Source organism: Topomyia yanbarensis, chromosome 3, assembly GCF_030247195.1.
Source record: "Topomyia yanbarensis strain Yona2022 chromosome 3, ASM3024719v1, whole genome shotgun sequence".
Taxonomy (NCBI): Eukaryota; Metazoa; Arthropoda; class Insecta; order Diptera; family Culicidae; genus Topomyia; species Topomyia yanbarensis.
In genome coordinates this window covers 10,565,129-10,584,625 of record NC_080672.1, presented here as the reverse complement: position 1 = coordinate 10,584,625, position 19,497 = coordinate 10,565,129, and the positions used below count along the sequence as shown (strand labels likewise).

At 37.0% G+C, this 19,497-nt stretch overlaps 1 protein-coding gene across 1 annotated transcript in view; it reads left to right on the top strand.

Moving 5' to 3' along the window:
• Window positions 1-19,497, top strand: part of LOC131693607 (sex peptide receptor) — a 273,633-nt gene that overhangs the window by 219,311 nt on the left and 34,825 nt on the right. Inside the window, exon 5 of the mRNA XM_058981540.1 lies at window positions 8,304-8,426. Within this exon, the coding sequence (XP_058837523.1) occupies window positions 8,304-8,426 (123 nt within the window). The remainder of the gene's footprint in view (window positions 1-8,303; window positions 8,427-19,497) is intronic.

The window sequence follows — 19,497 nt, the reverse complement described above, 5'->3', positions numbered from 1 at the left end:
TAGAAAACAAATCGACCAAAATCAAACAATGTCGCGTAAAACTTACAATATATATTGATATATGTACCAACATTGTACATGTGTCAAAACGGTATTTTCGGTCGCGTTAGATCGTATTATTGTTGAATATATGCCGGATTAACAGCAGATTAACTGTTCATTCAATTAAGCTTCGATCGTATATAATTTAATATCAAAACTAAATAGGCACTAGCGTCAGATGGAATTTTTTTGTCGATTTTCTTCTCTCGCTTTCTTTAATTCACTTTTTAATACGTTCAAAGAGCAGAAAATAAACATGAAAGTCCTGGCCGTACGAAACAAATTGAAAAAGATGCGGAAAAGTGGAACATACAGTCGTCTACTAAGAAAACACCGCTTGCAATGCAAGATCATTCGCGAGAATAGAACAATCCAAGAATCTGATACGGAGGTTCTTTCTATTGAAGATTATTGGTTTGAAAACATTCCAAATATTCAGGCTATAACAACAAACTCCACAGAATGTACAAATAATCACGGTAAATTATTCATTACATGCTACTTCTCTATGTTTTGAATCAATATTTATATTTTCAGGCAACCAAGCAAACTTAATCAGTTCCATCAGAAAATGGGCAACTGATTTTCAAATCTCACAATCTGCATTGCAATCCCTAACTCAAATCTTAAATACAAGTTTGAATTTGAATATTGCCAAAGATCCGCGCACAATAATGCTCACCCCTCGAAGATTGGACATACAGTGCACGAAAGACAATGGTTTGTATTGGCATCAAGGATTACAATATTGCCTTCAAAAATCATTAATGGACATTCCGCAACCAATGACAATTTCACTGAATTTCAATATCGATGGTTTGCCAATATACAAAAGCTCTACCAAAAACTTTTGGCCCATACTCTTCAACATCCATGAGCTCCCAGATCTAACACCAATGGTTATTGGCATATACTATGGAACTGGTAAACCAAAAGATGTAACTGAATATCTGAGCAAATTCATAAATGAACTATTACTGGTACTAGACTCTGGTGTAGAAATAGGAGGTCAACATGTTTCAATTAAAATTCGCTGTTTCATTTGTGACACACCAGCACGCGCCTTCATTAAAGGAGTGATCAATTTTAATGGAAAATTCGGGTGTATCAAATGCACTACCAAAGGCACATATTCACAAATAGCAAGGACAATGATTTTTACCGTTTCAAGGCCCCCAAAAGAACTGATGAATCATTCAGAGCGAATGAATATTCAAATCATCAACGTTATTACTCACCATTAACAAGGCTTCCGATCGATATGATTGAAGACATAGTAGTTGCGGACTCGTTACACTTACTGGAACTGGGTATGATGAAAAAACTACTGAAAGGATGGTGCACTGGATCAATGTCAATGAAAGCTAAATGGAGTACTTTCGAAAAACAACAATTGTCTAGAATACTGGTTGATGTACGATTCCCCGTAGAGATACACCGTAGAATGCGTGCTATAGATTATATTGCTCTCTGGAAGGGCTTGGAATACCGCAATTTTCTGAATTACGTTGGAATTGTAGTGCTTAAAGATTTTTTGCCCGATAGATACTTCCTACATTTCCTTTTCCTTTTTTGTGCAATTAGAATTTGCTCTGTACAAAAGTATTCAAAATTACTTCATATTGCACGATCATTAATTAACGATTTTTTAACTGATTTTAAATCTCTGTACGGTATTGAATTTATCACAAGTAATGTACATAATCTATGCCACGTAGTAGACGAAGTTGAAAAATTTGGCCCTCTTCAAACGCTTTCTGCCTATCCGTTTGAAAATTATTTACACTCTCTAAAGAAAATGGTAAAAACTGGTCCGAATCCGTTAGCTCAAATAGCCCGACGTGTAACAGAATATATGCAATCGTATAAACCTGTCTATACTAAATCCAACCAGGAATTGAGAGTTGTGGATGAAAGGAAAACCACTGAGTGTAAGTTAGTACTGTCACAATTTATACTAAGCGGTAATTTTAAGGATAAATGGTTCTTGACGCCCGACTTAACTATAGTTTCTTTTCTGAAAGTGGTGCACAAAGACTCTAAATACTTTGTTGAATGAAGAACAATTTTATCCAAAAGTGATTATTTTGATAAACCCTTTAAATCATCTTACCTACATATATACATTGCAAAGCTTACCTTATCGGAAACAATGCTGATTGATATAAATTGTATTTTTTGTAAACTAGTTGTAATATCAAGATCAGACGGAATAGTATTCATTCCGCTTATGCATACTATCGCGTGAAATTACATTAAGTGTTCTGAAGTGTCTTAAAAATACACAATGCAATTCATTAGTAAATGTTTATTTCTTTTTGCTCTCAGTTCTTATTATCTTATTCAGTAAAGTTCAACATAAGAAAAGATACACATTGCTTCATCAGTGAGAAGCATAACTAAATTGAAAAATCGTCACTCGTATCCGTGGTGCATTCATTCTCTTCATCATTTTCATTGTCTGCCTCATCCGCCTCATAATCTGATATGAATTCTTCATCAACATCATGATCTGATGCTTCTCCGTAGGTATCAGTTCGCATAGTACCCGAACCGCCTGGCTCGATACCTGTGCTATTGACCGTGTTGGTTATGTGGTCCTGCGCTGCACTCGCGTTCTTTTTACGTTGCCGTGCTGGGCGACAGCTAGATTTGCGTAACTGTTTGCTCAAGCTACGTGATTTACTATACCTGAACAATCGAGTTCTGCAAAAATTTTCCAGCTTCTGTGAGCAATATGTAGGATCGCCGATACGTACAAGTCTTAGTAGAAGCTGCAAAACGTTGCCAAATTCTCTGAACCCACGTTTGGATTTTTGTCCACGGTTTATTCCCGTCCAAGTGAAGCATGTCCAAAAATCCCTTGTGAACAAACAATCTACAATTGTGTAGCAAGCATTATCTCCCTTCTCCGTATATGAATTTGGAGGTATAATTCTGGTGAAATATTTTAGCTACAACAAGAAAAACAAGTTATTTTGAAGAATTAAATCGGAAATCGCTTACATATTTTTCGCACAAATTCTCATTGCTCAGCTTAACATTCCATTCATGCAACTCAACCTCGTTATTGATACGGCTATGATTTTCTACAGGATCATCCGTTGTATCAAAAATTTCCTTTGTACACTTCGTGTTCATTTCCATGAGTGCTGTCAACCGAGCAAAATGATTTTGAAAACAATTATCGACTGTGGAAGTAACTGATTCTTGAATAAAATGCTTCAAATCCTCTTTTAGCTCCGCGTATTTGACAACACCATCGCTGCCTGAAATTATTTAATTGTGATGAGAAAACGTTGCCTTACTTTAATCAATAACATTAACCTGCCACAAGATGGTTATCAGAATTTGGGTGGTTTGTTGTTAAATGTGATTGTAGATAATAAATTCCTTCGTCAGTACAATATATCGGTTCCAGTTCCTGTTGCATGACATTCGATGGCAATGTACCTGGAAAATCATGCAAAATAGGTTAATGATTAATGACGGTTGCAAACTGCTACACACTGCTTACCTTCGATTACATCTGTTGCTGTCACGGTCGTTCTCGAAATTGTGCTATTCGGAATGGAAAGATCCTGATTAATTTGTGAAGCACTCTGTTGTAACTGGAACTCGGGTAACATCGAATTTTTAGGCGGATTCAGCCGCAGTGTCTCTGGATGTGATAATTCGCATTTTACTGGGACTTTCGATTGCTGCATAGTCTGCTGATGATTGGTGTCCTTCGATTGTTGAAGCGCTGTAACAAAGATGAATCAGCTTTTCGTCGCAATAATCCTTAAATAACTTACAAGAAAACTTACCTTCACACAATGCGTTATAGTCCTGAGACTTCGCTAATTTAGGTTTTTTCTGTTTCAACAATTTCCGCTTCCCGTCTGCATCTGAAACCTCCGCCCGAGACAATTCTTCCGCGGCATTTTCTGCTGCTTGGAGACTGCGAAATTTTTTTAACACGATCGTGGAAATTTGTTTTGTTGGGCCGTTGAATTCTGTGCCGCTAACACGTAATTGCTCGCATTTCTCGTTTGAGAGTTTTGGCCACAAAAGTATCCCATTCTTCACCCATGAAGATGGCACGGTCAATATTTGAAATTTTCGGTTTTCGATAAACTGCACTACGCTAAACATTGTGTTTACACTACCTGCACTAAAGCCAGAAAAACAAATTGATGCGCGCAAATGCTTTTGTTCGTTGACGTTTGTTGACAGTGCTGCTAGTAAGTGGGTATTTTTAAAGATAAAAGTTTTTTGTTTACTTCATTCTGGAAAAATGATATTAGTTCTGTTTTATAAATAATTTTATTACTTTTAATTGGTAGTTAACCACGTTTTATTCTCAATATTAGTATATTATCTCATAAAATTTGAACGAAAATAACGAGTTAGATAAACTTGATGAATAAACTAAAAATGGTTTATCTTGCATCACTGGCATTGGCTATACTGGTAATACGAACTAGGTGAATAGAATATTCCACAGTCGTATTGGTGTATATTAAAGTCGTACCTATGTGCTTTTGTTGTCTTTTATCTGGAACACATTCTTGTTAGGATTGAGCGTATCGTATATAAAGATAAATATCGGATAAGAAAAGTCTTTACTGATAGATATGACATGATTGTCAAATATCATCTTATTCGCTATGTTTTAGGTGGTTCAGTGTGGAAACTTCTGTGATCTAATCCAAACGTCGGAGGCTCGAAACTCATTTCAAGGTAAAAAAATGTTAGTAATTGAATACCAACTTAAAATCATAATACATCAATGTATCGTTACGTCTACTGTAAGACTTGTACTACACGTATTTTTTTATACCGACAAATTGATATTTATGATATATAGTGACCCGAAATCGTAAATGATTGAGGGTAATCGTATGATATGCTAATAATGCTTTTTATGCGTGGTTGCCTTCTTTACCGACAAATTGCAGTATATAGTATAGAATGACCCGAAATCTTAAAGAACTCATGGAAATCGCATGCCATGGTAATAGTAGTCGTAGTAATTCACAAGAAATGTTGCATATCATATCATCAAACTCTTATGTAGGAATGAGTCGCATATATTGTATTATGCTATCGTAAATATATTCAAAATGAATCTTTAGAATTACTTTTAACACTATAAATGATCGCGTTAAACGTGTATATGGTTCAAGGAAATCATTTAGACTAGCAGTGAAGCACATATATCGCCTCCAGTTTAGTGCGTATATGCTACTTTTCTGCAGTTATTGCGATTATTATGGTGGTATATGTGTATATATTATCCAGTTGCATCTTGCATATACCCTCCAAAAGGCTGGCTGGGTCTTCATCGTGTTAACTATAGGGGCCCCGAGGAGTGCCAGAGCAAGTTTTTTGGAAGTTTTTTGTTTGAAAACGTAATTAATAAAAAAAAATTAAATAAATTCGAGGACTTCTATACATCGAAGAGTATAGCTGCAGTGTTCAAAGCACATTTTGTTTTTCAAAAAGAACGTATATCGCGTAATCTGGGACAAGGGAGTTAAAGCCAATTGTCACGATTTCATTTGCGAGAAAATACTGGAATAGTTACTCTCCGACACGGATCACACCCGTCAACGAGAAAGAAAACTTCGTACTGTACCATACATTCATCAACTGCAAAATGCACAGCGAGAAAAAAACTGTCAATTAACCCCTACTTTCTAATAACAAATGCGGGCAGCCTACAAAAGACTAATACATTTTTTATATATATTTCTCCCCTTGGAGACAAATTTAAATGCAAACCAATGGCGGATACACACAGGGTAGCTATCGTAATTGTATCGTTGACATGCTAGATAGCTTTCGAAGGACCCAAAAGGCCCCACTAAACTGAATATGGTAACTTTGCGAACGCTGGATACTATAGACAAAATTCGTTCCGTAGTTGGATACCTACACCTGCATACTAAAAGTTGCGACCGCCCCCACTCAACTAAACATGGCGTGGAATCTTCAGTCCAACAATCCGTGGTTCCACAGACAAAGCCTTCTTCATAATGTCGAAGAACACTGGCCTGATGTCCAACGATTCACCACTACTCCGGAGGAGAACTATAGTACTTCCACACCAAAAAAAAACACCAGCCACCGAACTTTGGATGGTCCTAAGCTGAGGGTCATTTTCTGAACACTATCAATACCATTTTCCTTAAGCCAATTGAGAGTTGTTTCGGCGTAAAGCGCCAACGCAAAATCGACTAAAACAGATTTCTATCTACAAAATACATATGGCTTGCCGTACAAGCCCTTCGTTACCAAGTTTCTCCATATGAATGTTCCTGCCCGCATCGCCTACATCCTCTCCTACGACGGCAATATAATATTGTGGGTGTGTAAGGGTTGTTAAGTCCTTCTTCACATATGTCTTGTCGACCATCAATATACATGCATCCGGTAACTGCAAAATTTGTGACTACAATTTGTTCCAACACGTTGCTTTTATTCTGCACTTTGTTCGGCGATTTCCTACTTTTTATAGCTCTAGATTTTTTCGCTTCTTGAAACGTTGGATCAATCCGTTCCCGCTTCATTGGCGAAATCGCGTATCGACATTGATTTATTCTTTTTCATCTGAGATATGACTTTCCGTTCCAATTTCGGGTTGGAAGAGCCGGTTTTCTGCCCCTTCCTAGCAATCCGAAGAATAGTATTCCCCAAATTTGTTGATGGTGGATTTTACACTCGCGTGATGAATTCCAAAGTGCTTTCGTCATTTTACGCACAGTTACACCCTTTTCACTTACCCAGATGTCCAATACCTTTAATTTCACTTCATTTTCAATGCGCAACATTTTGGAAACGAAAAATTGAAGACGTATAAAAAAGTAAACAAGCGAAAGATGACAAACGCATGGCATGCTATGATGAGTATATTAAAACAATCACAAATCTACGTGTACGCTTATTTCCGATAATATCCTTCGTTTACCGCGGATGTGGCGTATGTAACATGACTTAACCGTCTGGCCATGGTGCTAGGAAAAATGTTGTATAATATGCTGCAATCCTGATTTGATAATCCCTTCTGTTGAAGCGACAATATGTCGGTGCTATTTTATTTGTATCAGTGCTTTCTCTGGATTTAATAATTAAAAAATTTCGTTCCCCCCTCCCTGGATCCGCCAGTGACTCCTACTCATTAATGGCAAACGGATCGAAAGTTCAACGCTAGTCTACTAAGAGTAACAGGGCACATCACATAAATCCCAAAAGATGGACGCAATAAATTCACACCCGACAGCAAAAAAAACCGATTGACGCAATACAATAAAATGAAATAAAATAAAGAAATCTTGCCCTTCAACCCAACAACCATTTTCTATTAGGATAATTAAAATTGATTGGAAGCGGCAACATTTCCCACCCGGACGGAATCCGTTATCTTATCATCGACCCTATCGATGATCGTTCAATTCAATGACACTGCTTCCTTGGCAACATATGCCGCTTGCTGGGATAATTAATTGAATCGATAGTAATCTAAAATGTAAACCCCCCCGTCGGGATGCCCTCGATAATGCAAGCACAACCCCACACCGGATTTAATGGAGCTCGGCGATTGAAACTAGAGCTGCAAACCCACAAATCAAGTGGAGTGTTTAATTGACTATAAGTGCTCCGACAGTCAGCTCACTACCAATCAGCAACAACTTTGTAGCTTTTATGCTTCCGCTCTGACTTCCACTATAGCTGCGAAACAAGCAATGCATCGTGTAAAAGCACATTATCAACTTTGTCTACATTTTAACTTCATAAACAAACATTTGCAGTGCTTCACCTCACGTCCGCGCCCAACCGGCCCTGTCAACATGGGCTATTTGTTCCGATGTTGTTCTTTGCTGAACCTTTTAATTAGATGCAGTTTTTTTTCTCCAACTAGAAAGGATAGGAAAAGTTGGCAAAGTTGAGTTTTTACCATCCCATCAACGACCGTAGCCTAATTAGTCTTGAAAACGTTCTGTATAATTGCTTGGAAAGCTGTTCACTGACTAAGAAAATTACAACAAATTACCTGAACGCAAAACAGCAAAAGTTTACATCCGTTTCTTTTTCACAGTAAATTGTTAAACTTACCTTCAATCGAAAGCTTGAACTGGATAACGTAACAAATTGGTGCTGTATTTCAAGTTGAAAAAGTTACAAACATTTCATTCCGTATCATACAACACAAATATCCTTCTCCCATGAAGTTTTCATCTAACCGATTTCCCAATTACGATCCATTTTTTTTTCAGGTACGTTTACGTCTGTCACGCACCCATCGCCCGCACCTGGTGTACGATACCGAGGGTCAAAAGGTGTATCGCCTACATCTGTCTAGCTGCACTAATTCATCAGAGTACCAGATTTTTTGATAAGTAAGTAACCGGACACCCAGTGCATCTTAAGTTTCCACTTTCAATAGGGCAGGGCAGGGCAGGACAGAGCAGGGAGGCAAACAAAAGCAAAAGCAAGAAGCAGAAATAATTGTGTGATTGCATGACTCTGAAACGAACGGACAGACCGATAGACGGAAGCATGCAATCGTTCTTTTACGCTTGCACACGTACAACGCAGGAAACCTTATCAAGATGTGCTGTGATGTTAAATAAATGGGGTCGAACGAGCAATTTCCTGGGACGAATTTACAAGTATTTTTGAGGTGGCCCAAAAAACGAGACACTATCTGAGTGTTGGAATCTATATTGTTAGATTTTGTGTTTGTTTTCTTTGATTTTAGTACCTTTAGGTGCCTTAATTTGTGCAGTACCACGCGTCTCCATTGATTGCAAACAATCTACTTGCGTCTCCATTGATGGAATATTTGTAACGGTAATATTCCCCAATAAACAATAGACATTTCACCACCCCCAGAGCTATAGATTACATTTCACACTAAATAATAATCAGGATAATACCAAAGACATAACACTGTGTGTGTGTTTCAAAACATTACTACTACCCCTCACCAAGTACTCAATGACTCGAAATGCAAATAATTCAATTCTATCATGCGATCCGTAATGGAGCCATTTATGCCGTTTCTGTGCGTGACAAAGCCGCTCTTTCTTCATGTCAAAGCAAAGTGTTGTCGAACACGCCCTGGAAGGAAATGGGAGATACAATTGCTATCAAAGCAGCCGGGCGCAACCAGGCTTCCCATCATTGCAATTGTGTTGCTTGCATTTCGAAACCAAGCGTAGCATATTAGTGTAGAGTGGATATAAGTAGGCTTTGGTCGAAATCGGACGATCCACCGCATTTTTTTCACTTCAACAAAAGCGCTCATATCGATTGTGTATTCATTTCTCAATACCAATGAATATAGATGTAACAACATACCACCATTATACCGTCGCTTCGTGTGTTGGACTGAAAATTGAAGCTGGAGACTAGGGCTGAATGAAATTGATGCTAATCAAGAGAAAAAGGTATCTGGCAATCCAATCGCCATTCGCTCTCGTTTGCATCGACCATGCATCCTTCAGCATCCCTCCGGCAATAGAAGTAACGCTGTTGTTTTTTTGTTATTTTGTAGCGACTTAGTGGAAAATCCAAATGACAATCAAATATGTAGCAGCTATTTCAGATGTGAGCGTGAGCATTAGCATGCATTCCTGACCAGTGGTGTAACCATGAGGTTGGGATACCTCGTAATAAATTGACTCAATTGGCACGCTTTCCATATTATTCTCAAAACCAAAAACAGTATGTAGATTAACAGGAACTTTTACCGAATAGACAAACTGACATTAACATGCCTAGTCAGTGCAAGTAGTGGATGAAGATATAAAAAAACTTGAGCTGGAAATATAGATTCCTTAATGTTAATTATTTAAAATAAATACAACCAATAATTATATGATATTGAAAATGGCCATGTTCCGGGATTCGTCTGGTGCAGACATTGTACTTCTCTCACTCACGCGAGAAGAAGCTTATCCGATGTCCATCTTTTCCGAGAAAGGATGAGTCGCAAAATTCTCCGTCTCCACAAATAGCGTGAGAATAATTTTCCGGAAAAAATTAATTTGATTTTTTCCTTCTCACCAGAGAAAGTGAATTTCGTGAAAATCAATAAAAGCGTCAAAATATACACTTAGTTTCAAAGAAAAGCGGCAAAGAAGTGCGATAGACTTGTTTTTTCGTGTTTTAGTGACAGCAAGGCTTCGAGCGCAAAACGGATACCGTGATAAACTCATTCGCGCATTCTCCGGCGGTTTTATTTATCCGGAGAAATAACACGTTGTATTTATCCGGAGAAGTTGTGTGAGTGCCAATAACTTTTCGTGTGAAAATGTGAGTTTTTATTGTCGCAGTAAGATATTATCCGGGCGCATTTACTCATATAAGCGATAAATGCAATGCCTGGTCTGGTGTAAGTCCCATCATACAATATGTAGTTGAAACCGCTTCTTTGTTTTTTTGAACAAAATAAACGAAATTTTGGGTAGAAGCTTGAAATGATTCGATAACATCTTCTTCTGCCATTACCATCGTTCTGCTTGGTTGTCTGATGCTCCTGTAACGTTTTGATCATATGAGGGACGTTCGGAAGTGGTTGTTCTGATATTTCTTTCTCACCTTTTCTTGTTCGGCATTTTTACAGTGTTCAGAATAAAAATATATCAGTAGATGTTACCGGTTCAATGCATATTGAAAAATTAATAAATCTGAATGTTTCACAGCGTAAGATGAATTTAAACTTTGCCTATCGGATTCTCTGTCATTTTGCAGCGTTATTTCTTCTTACTTACTTCGGATGGCATCTTATTGTACCTAGCGATGCATGAAATAATACACGTCGGGAACAAAGTTCTAACTACAATGGATCTGGGCAATTTAAAATATTTATAACAAATAAGAGCATCCACAAAGAATAACCTGTGATCGTAGTGGCAAGTTTCTCCTAACACGAGAAAAAGTACCACTAATAATCTAATTACATAAAACATAAAAAGGGCCAATAAGCCCTCCCGACCTTCTCGATACACCACTAACGAGACGCAAGGACTGTATCAAAAATACATTATCCACCTGTATTTGATGGTTTTGACAGTGACAGTTGAACGAATTGTAATGTTTTGTACATAAAAACAGCTTAATCTATGCTTTGTTCAATAAGTATACACGGAAAAAATTGTTCCAAAAATCGTGAATAAAGTGCCATGAATACTGGAACAATCTTCTTTTTACGTTATGAAAACAAGACCATGAACAAAAATCATGTGTTTTATGATTATGTTCAATTTCTCTTCAGTAACGCCAGCCTAACGCTTTTATTTATTGGTTTTTGTTTTGTGAACTTCAGTCACGGTTTCCGTCCTGTCACTACCAAATCGATCACAACTTTATGAAAATTATTCATAAAACCAAAGTTTGACTCATGACGTTATTTATATATTTAGGAACATTAGTAACAAAATCAAAACATTCTGGATATTTTTTCGTGAACTATTTTACGAAACTCGAATTACGAATTTTATTTATGAATCCATTCAATCCTCGTGAACTAATTCATGGTTCCCAATATATTATATTTCACGATCCAACATCCATTCTCGTGAAATAGTTCACAAAATCAAGAAATATTATTCATTAGTTCATGAACTGGTTCATGATTTCTAGTACAATAGTCACGATCATGCTTGCCCGTGAAATAAATCACAAAGTTATAAAATGTTATTCATGTATACGTGAATTAGTTCATGAATCCTAATATAATAACCACGACATATCATTTATGATCATAAAATAGTTCACAAAATCATGAAACATTTTTCATGTATATGTGAACTGGTTCAAGATACCTAGTACAATAGTCTCGTCTGATTCGTTCGTTCATGATTCATAGCACCTGATTTACAATTGGTCCAAGTTTTTGCGTTTCGACTTCATCTCTTCAGAAGTATTTTGCTTGCATTCGCCTGCGTAGCTGAAAACAAGGTTCGATTTTAGTATGTCTCATCAGCAAACAGAACCTCTTCGCTTACGGAACATCGTAAGTTAGAAGTCGGTTTAGTGTGTTCACAAGTAGTGTTTCCAATTTTGGACTTAGCGTCAGCCCGGTGCATTTGTCAAGTGCCGTGGTTCTGAAGAGACGAAGTGGAAACGCAAAAAACCTGGACTAATTATAATTAGGTTTGTGCCCTTCATACATAAAGACGGTTTTAAACCAATTTTCTCCTTAGGGAGTAATATAGCACCTGATTTACGTTCTATTTTCTGGCGGTTGTACAATAGCCGTAAAGGATGAAGTTTAATTCTACAGTAACAGCATACCTATATTAATATACCGGTTCTTCCACGCCAAGGTATAACTTTCTAAGCATTGGTTTAAAAACCGTATTTAAAAAAAGCAAACTTTTATGTAAGAAATTCATTGAATTGGCCTAAGATGAAGCTGTCGAATTGCACAAAAAGTTTTTTGTGTGGCAAGCTATCTGTAGATGTGTCAAAACATACCATTTTTTATTAAATCTGGAACCGTCTACCGACAAATCTACAATGACGAATACCTTCATAAGTGACTTCTTGAGGTCTCATGAAGGTCTGAAATCAGCTTTAAAATACTTTTGCTTTCATAATCTCAACATGCCAGAACTTCACTCTGTCAGAAAATGTAGGGCCATCGGAAGCTATAACTTCGTAAAATCGCACTCCCGGTCCTTTCTTCAAAATCATCTAGTGCAGTACTCTGCGTCACTCGTTCGAGTTTAAACCGCTCGTACGGTAGTCGGTATTTGCCAGTATAGCTCTTCTCCCATCCATTCTTCTTTCCTTGTCGTCACCGGGAACCTGAAAACTTTGATCTAAAGTGAAAAAACAAAGTGCGTGAGTACTTAGCTAAATCACAATATCTACCAAGATATATTCTGATTCATCTCCATACCTACCAACACCAATCCTATCCTGTGACACTTGTAGATGATGCAGAGAATTCCTCGGTCATAATAGCCACAAGCGTTGAACTAACATTCTACATCTACATAATTGATCATACTATAATCTTAGTCTATTCAGGTTGCACGTTGAGTATGATGTACTACTCCCAAGTATCATACAATTGGTTCAATATGCAATTTCAACAGGCTTTGATCAATCACGGGAAACTCACGGACGGTCAACTATGTCACGTCTTCCTTCGGAAGGGAAGTAAAGCCGTTGGTTCCCGGTTCATGAGTTGATGGGTCGATATCTAGTTACTAACAAATATCCTCCTCCCGTGATACTTAAGGAGTACGCAGTAGTTTATACGGCCTCTAGCAAAAGCAAGTATCGGACTAACATTGCTTACCTTTCCTTCCGTGATCTACGTTCGGGCCTGGCCGGCGCCGGCATAGGTATACACTTTAGGATTACCAGGAGTAGCACATTGGCATAATTATCTGTTGATTCCCTGTGCAACTTCAGCTAGTCCAGACCAATAATGGAGAAGCAGCCAGGGGTGGTCGCACAAGCTCAAGCTAAAAAAGCGCAGCCATTAAAACTTCGGTGTACCTTTTCAAAAGTACCGAAGTGCAATCGTCGGGTCCCGGCTTGAAAGGCAATTTAAGCCTAGAACAAGTTCTGGTGATCATCGTTTCATTGACATCGATAGCGCTCAGAGTTTGGCTCATAGCAGGAACTTGACTGCGGTGAAAAACCGATCCACAATTGCCACGACATGCAATTTTGTCAATCCCATTAACAAGAGTATTACATGTCTTACAAGTAGAACCTTGAGCAGAACTCATAGCTACTTTCAAATCCGTCTTGTTAACATGTAGGCAACACTTTCTGCAATTTGCCTGCAGATGGCGAGGCGAACTAATTGCAATGTGTGTAAAATTTTGTGGGTGAATCCACATTGATGTAAAAAATATCACGAGCTAAACAAAAATTACAACAGAAAATCTTTGATTTCTCGCATGGATTTCACAAACCAACACCACACTATGCAGGAGACTGGCACGGTGAACAAATATCTACGACTTCAATGGTAACTTGATGAGCTAATCACACAAATAAAACACACCGAAAAATCAAAACCAATTTCATTGAACAATTTTACTCTTCCGTTCAATAAAATTCTGCATCTCAAAAAACCTGTTGGGCTCGTGTGGAAGGGCTGTAATATCAATTTATATATTTGTTAGTGACAGCAACACTGGTTCTGCGACAGGAAATTGGTCCAGACTATCCTAGTAATAGAAACCATATATTTTTTGCTAACGATACCATCCACGTGTACAATTTAAGTGACGCCTTCTGCAATTAAATATGCTATAATGAAAATCCCAACAATATTTTTTTGAATTCTGAATTTTTAATACTGATTTCCTACAATCTTTTAATATTGAATTACATTTTATTTTTAATATTATGTTATGAATAACTTTATACCCGGCATCCGACATTCTATTTGACACTGGCCTCAATTCCGAAGGAAAGACAGTAATTTTCTAGAGCAGTGGTTTTCAACTGGGGGGTGAATTCACCCCCAGGGGTAAATTAGACTATTATAGGGGGTAAATTATGCGGGAGAAATTTTAACTTGTTATCCCAGCATTTCCATTGAATATTTGTCTTTTTATATTGTTTCAGTGTTGAAGGAATTGAGATGCTTTCTGAGAGTGCTCAGGAACTGGTTTCTGATTGTAAAATTCTGGTTTTCACCCAATTGAAAAATATTACTTTTTTGGCAGGGTAATGATGGTAAACCATAAAAGGTTGGAAACCACTGTTCTAGATCAGCGATTTTCAACCTAAAGTCTGCGGACCCCCATGGGACCGTGAGTTAGTTGCTGGGGGTCCTACCCAGATGTATGTCGGAAAATAATATAGTGTTAGCAAACAAACTCAATGTTAAACCGGTTCGATGATTTCGGAAGGGGCCATGGTACGTAAAAGGTTGAGAACCGCTGTTCTAGAGATACTCACAGGCACTTTCAAGCAAGTGTTATGGCTCATTATGATCGAACAACATATATTCGATGAGTGGAACGTTTATGTATAATTATTTAAGGACATTATACATGCGAGCCACAACATAGCTGCTACCCCGCACACACCCCTCTCCCCTGCCTAACCATGTATCTGACATAAGCAAATATAAAAATACGTTTTTCAACACACTAACCTTGCTGGTGTGCCACGAAACTGCTACTTAAGGAAGCTAGAACATTTTCCTATACAATCAATCCGAGTTCATGACGGAATGCCATCTGTAGCTCCTATTTTGTGCGAAAATATCACCCCTCTTTACTTGGGGTTTCTTTTCGAAACACTCTTATTTTTCTTCTCGTTTTCATTGCATTTTTTCAAATGCACTTTATTCACACACCACTGCAAAAACACTCGCGAAACTTTAATCGTTTACTAACAAAACTTCAAATTTTCTGCCAATGTGCAGATGACCGAAGGAAAATGTTTGGAAACTCTCATTTGTGCGTTTAAATTTTCACTTCAGATTTCAGTTTTTCTCAATGTAAACAAGCGAGCCGATGCCTAGCAACGTGGCTTCCACATATCTTCACCTTAACACATTCTTTTATAGGTGGTGGTCAGCTATTTTCGTCCGCGTCCCTTATCACCAATTTTTATACAGTGATTCATCAGCAGTGCTATCTTTGAAAATGAACCACCTTGGTTATGCAACTAATTTTTTCCGATCTTTTTTAAATGCAAATAATTAAGCAATCTTCATTTCGTTATATTCTGAATTGCACATATTTTGTCGTATGTAATTTTAAATGTACTTTCATTTGATGGCACTGTAAGGGAACACGTATCCGCCGGTTGAAGACAATCGAGCTGACATTTCTTTCGACTGAGCAAACTAATTTATTTCTTTGTTTAGTGTTTATTTGACCAACAAGGAAACGAATCCACTGGGCCTTTAATGCGGGTGGGAAATACGCATGGTCTTGTCTGAGTGAATGACTTTTGAATTATGTATGAAGGTGGAGAATTGACAATTCGCAAGATCAATTCAAATCCAATTACCAATTTGCGGCAATCATTTCAGCACGAGGAAAAAATGTTTTTTGGTCATATTTAATGCTTTACTTTTAGTCCATTAACTCATCAGTCAATTATACTGAGCTAAGAATAAGTACATACCATTTGAAAACGGGGGGTGCTTGATTCGTGCATGATGCTAATATCGTTTAGGAACGCAGCATTTATATTTTTCTGTTTCGCGTCTTTATTGTAATATCGGAACGTTTACTCGAACGAGGTGGAAAATTTCAAGTTACGGGATCTCAATATGCTTGTGGTAACCCATGAAGAACCATTTATAAATTCTGCCATGTTATTAGGAGTAAGAGATACGACTAATTGTGACATAAATGGGAGGGGAGCACGTCATGTGCTTTGACGCAATCGACCGTTTTACGCACGATTGCGCCATGTATATAAGAAATTCCATAGAACATGAACACTTTTGCGAGTAACGGCATAAAAGTGCTACTACAAAATGAAGGCAGAACTAAAAGAATTTGATTCGTATTAGACCAAGGAGAAAAATAATGTGGTAACATGACAGAGAGTTAGTTAGTATTGGGTAATCTTTGCGTGACATAATTTTTGAATGTTCCACCATACCACTTTTAAACTCATTGTTTACGGTCCATTTTACGTTGTCGACAACACTCCCGAGAGCCGGCTGTCCGGAGTTCAAGTTGTTTTCGATGAAACAATCTCGATAAACGATTAGCCAGAGTTTAAAAGCCTGGAAGTTTTTCGAATCCTACAGTCAATAAACTATTCAAACATGCACGAAAATATATTCTCAGTTGCATCTCTTGCTTGAAGCGAATCCTGACTAACAACCCACCCACTACACAATCCGTGGTACTTATGGGAGTGTCACTGAGTCGAGGTCTTCCATTAAGTAAGTACCACATCAACACTTCCTTTCTCATCCCAAATTACGGTAAAGATGGCCGTGGCCCGCAATGGTGGCTCTTAGGCGAAACTTTCGCTTGGACTGGATCAATTGTTATTCCCAAACAATGCTCCTCAAGTAGTCTGGCTGGAAATGAGAGTCATCAGTCTGCAATCTACGAAGTATACTGTGCTTACGCAACGCAACGCAATTATTTAACACATTCTTTTATAATATTTATAATTTATAATATCACGTTCATTTCTTGGAATAGGGCAAGCGCGGCGATAACGTTAGTCGTACATCATTCAAAGGAAGGCTAAACATTACGACGATGGGTGCAGCTGTCAACCGAAAGATGAAGGTTTTCTCGCCATACCAGCATCCTAATTGGATAAAATAAGACACAATGAAGCAACGGTCATTATTGATTTTACTGGAATATACATTTATTTACTTAATTATTTATTTATATTTTCTATATATTATTTGTTAATATTTTCAAATCATTAATTTCTTCATTGAAATGCATTCTATGGAGTACGCACTACTAGCGCTAAAGCTGTCTTGCGTCCTCATAATTAGTAAGCAGTCGAGCGACGTCATATGTAGACGAATTTTTAAAATATATACAAACCACATTGAGGCAATAGAAATATTAGCATCGGTTTGATCATTAATCCTTTATCCGTCAATTTTTAGTTTTTAATTTCTTCTCTTATCGTAAATCTCCATTTTATTTTACTGCAAGGAAAATAGCCGTGCATACTACATTAAATATAATCGTTACTCTTGATATTGACCTCGAAAAAAAAGTTCCTTTAAAATTAATCGCCTCCATAGTGGAACGTCATAGTTTCTAGATTTTTTATTTTAATTATTTTGCGGACATAAAAATAAGAGTTTTTTCAGAACTTCTCGAGCTCCTTTTATGCATCAAAGTTTTGAATATAAAATAGGAAAATTATTTCAAAATGAGTGAAGAAAATATACTTTCTTACAATGGTTTACAAAGTACGGTGTCTTTATCGTACAACTTTTTTCAAAAAAAAAAATCGGGATCCGCGGAACTTCAGGATGCGGAAGAATGGACTTTTCCTTTTATTTACAAACGATCGCAAAATAATCGGACGGGGGTGTCTAGAACAACTTTTCATTGCAAAGATTTTTGTTTAAAAATTTAGGTTTTACAAGGATGCTGGTTCACATTTTTGCCGCCAGGTGGTACTATAGAAATTCAAATAATACTAAAATTGAGAATCTGATGAAAAAATGTAGTGTCTACAACTTTGTAGTAAGATATGAATCGATATAACATCATCTGAGAAAATTATTAACATTTTATCAATCTTTAGATATGCATGGCGCATACTGTTTAAAAATTTGCAAGACTTACAAAAATTATTGGGTTTAGTTGAATAGTGTATTCAGATGAATTTAAGTGTTTACAAAGTCCCATATTAAGTCAGTTCTTGAGCACCAATGATATTTTATGAACATCGAAGTATAGAGAAATGTTGACCAGACTTATTCGGTACTCTTACCTTTTAAAGATTTCGATTAAAATAGTTAACAGATTTTTTTTCTATTAGATATTCGTGTCTTCTTTATAATATGCATAAACATTCATAGAGATGCCTATTTAATCTAGAATTATCCTCCTTCCTGACCTTACCTGGTAAAATACATTTGGCTTAAATTCAAAACTTTCTATTTGAATGTACCTTATCAGACAATTCAAGTCATTGTATTAAATGACGGATTTTATTGCAAGTTTTGATTGAACATCCTGTTAGTCTTTTTCAATATTAAAATAAAGATAATTGAAAGAGGAAAAAGCTTTGAGTTTTAGGTATATGTTTGATAACTTTTGGCGCAGATTCCATTCACCAGAATATATAAAAGTAAGGTTTCGCTTGCACTCAAATCGCATCTTATTTCCAAAAGAAACACTTTTCACAAAGTCTTAGGAAAAGGCATCACAATCAAGTTTCATAATTTCCTTTAAGAAGAAAACCCGACAGTAACAGCAACACCCCTTTCGGGTAAAGGTGGTACTTTCTATATCTACTTTTATATTGAGCTCCCTATTTTCGTATAATAGACAAAACTTTTATTTCTCATTGACTATTGCGATTTCTGTTCAGCGTATAGCGATTCCGGAATTTCTTCTCAAAAAGAATTCTGACAGTAGGCTTTGACACCTTTCTCCTAGATTGTATGAAATTTGTTTCCTTTGAAGCCAAAGTGTTATTGGAGTACAAGAAAAGCCTTGTAGGTATATCGTTCGATGAATCGTCAATCGGGATTCTCAAATGTCTAAATATATAATCGAGTTTGTTCAAATATAAAGATTTAAATTTAAGCCAAATGTATCTTACAAGATTTTGATGTAAAAAGAGTTGATTCAAGATTATATCAGCTATCCTCCAGAACGAGGGATGAAATGATATATTTTTGACAGAAAAAAACAGTTCGTTTTTACTACATTACACAACATCTTTGAAAAGAGTACCATTCCATACAAATTTTATCTACCCTTCTCTATATCTTCTCGGTCATAAAATATCATTGGT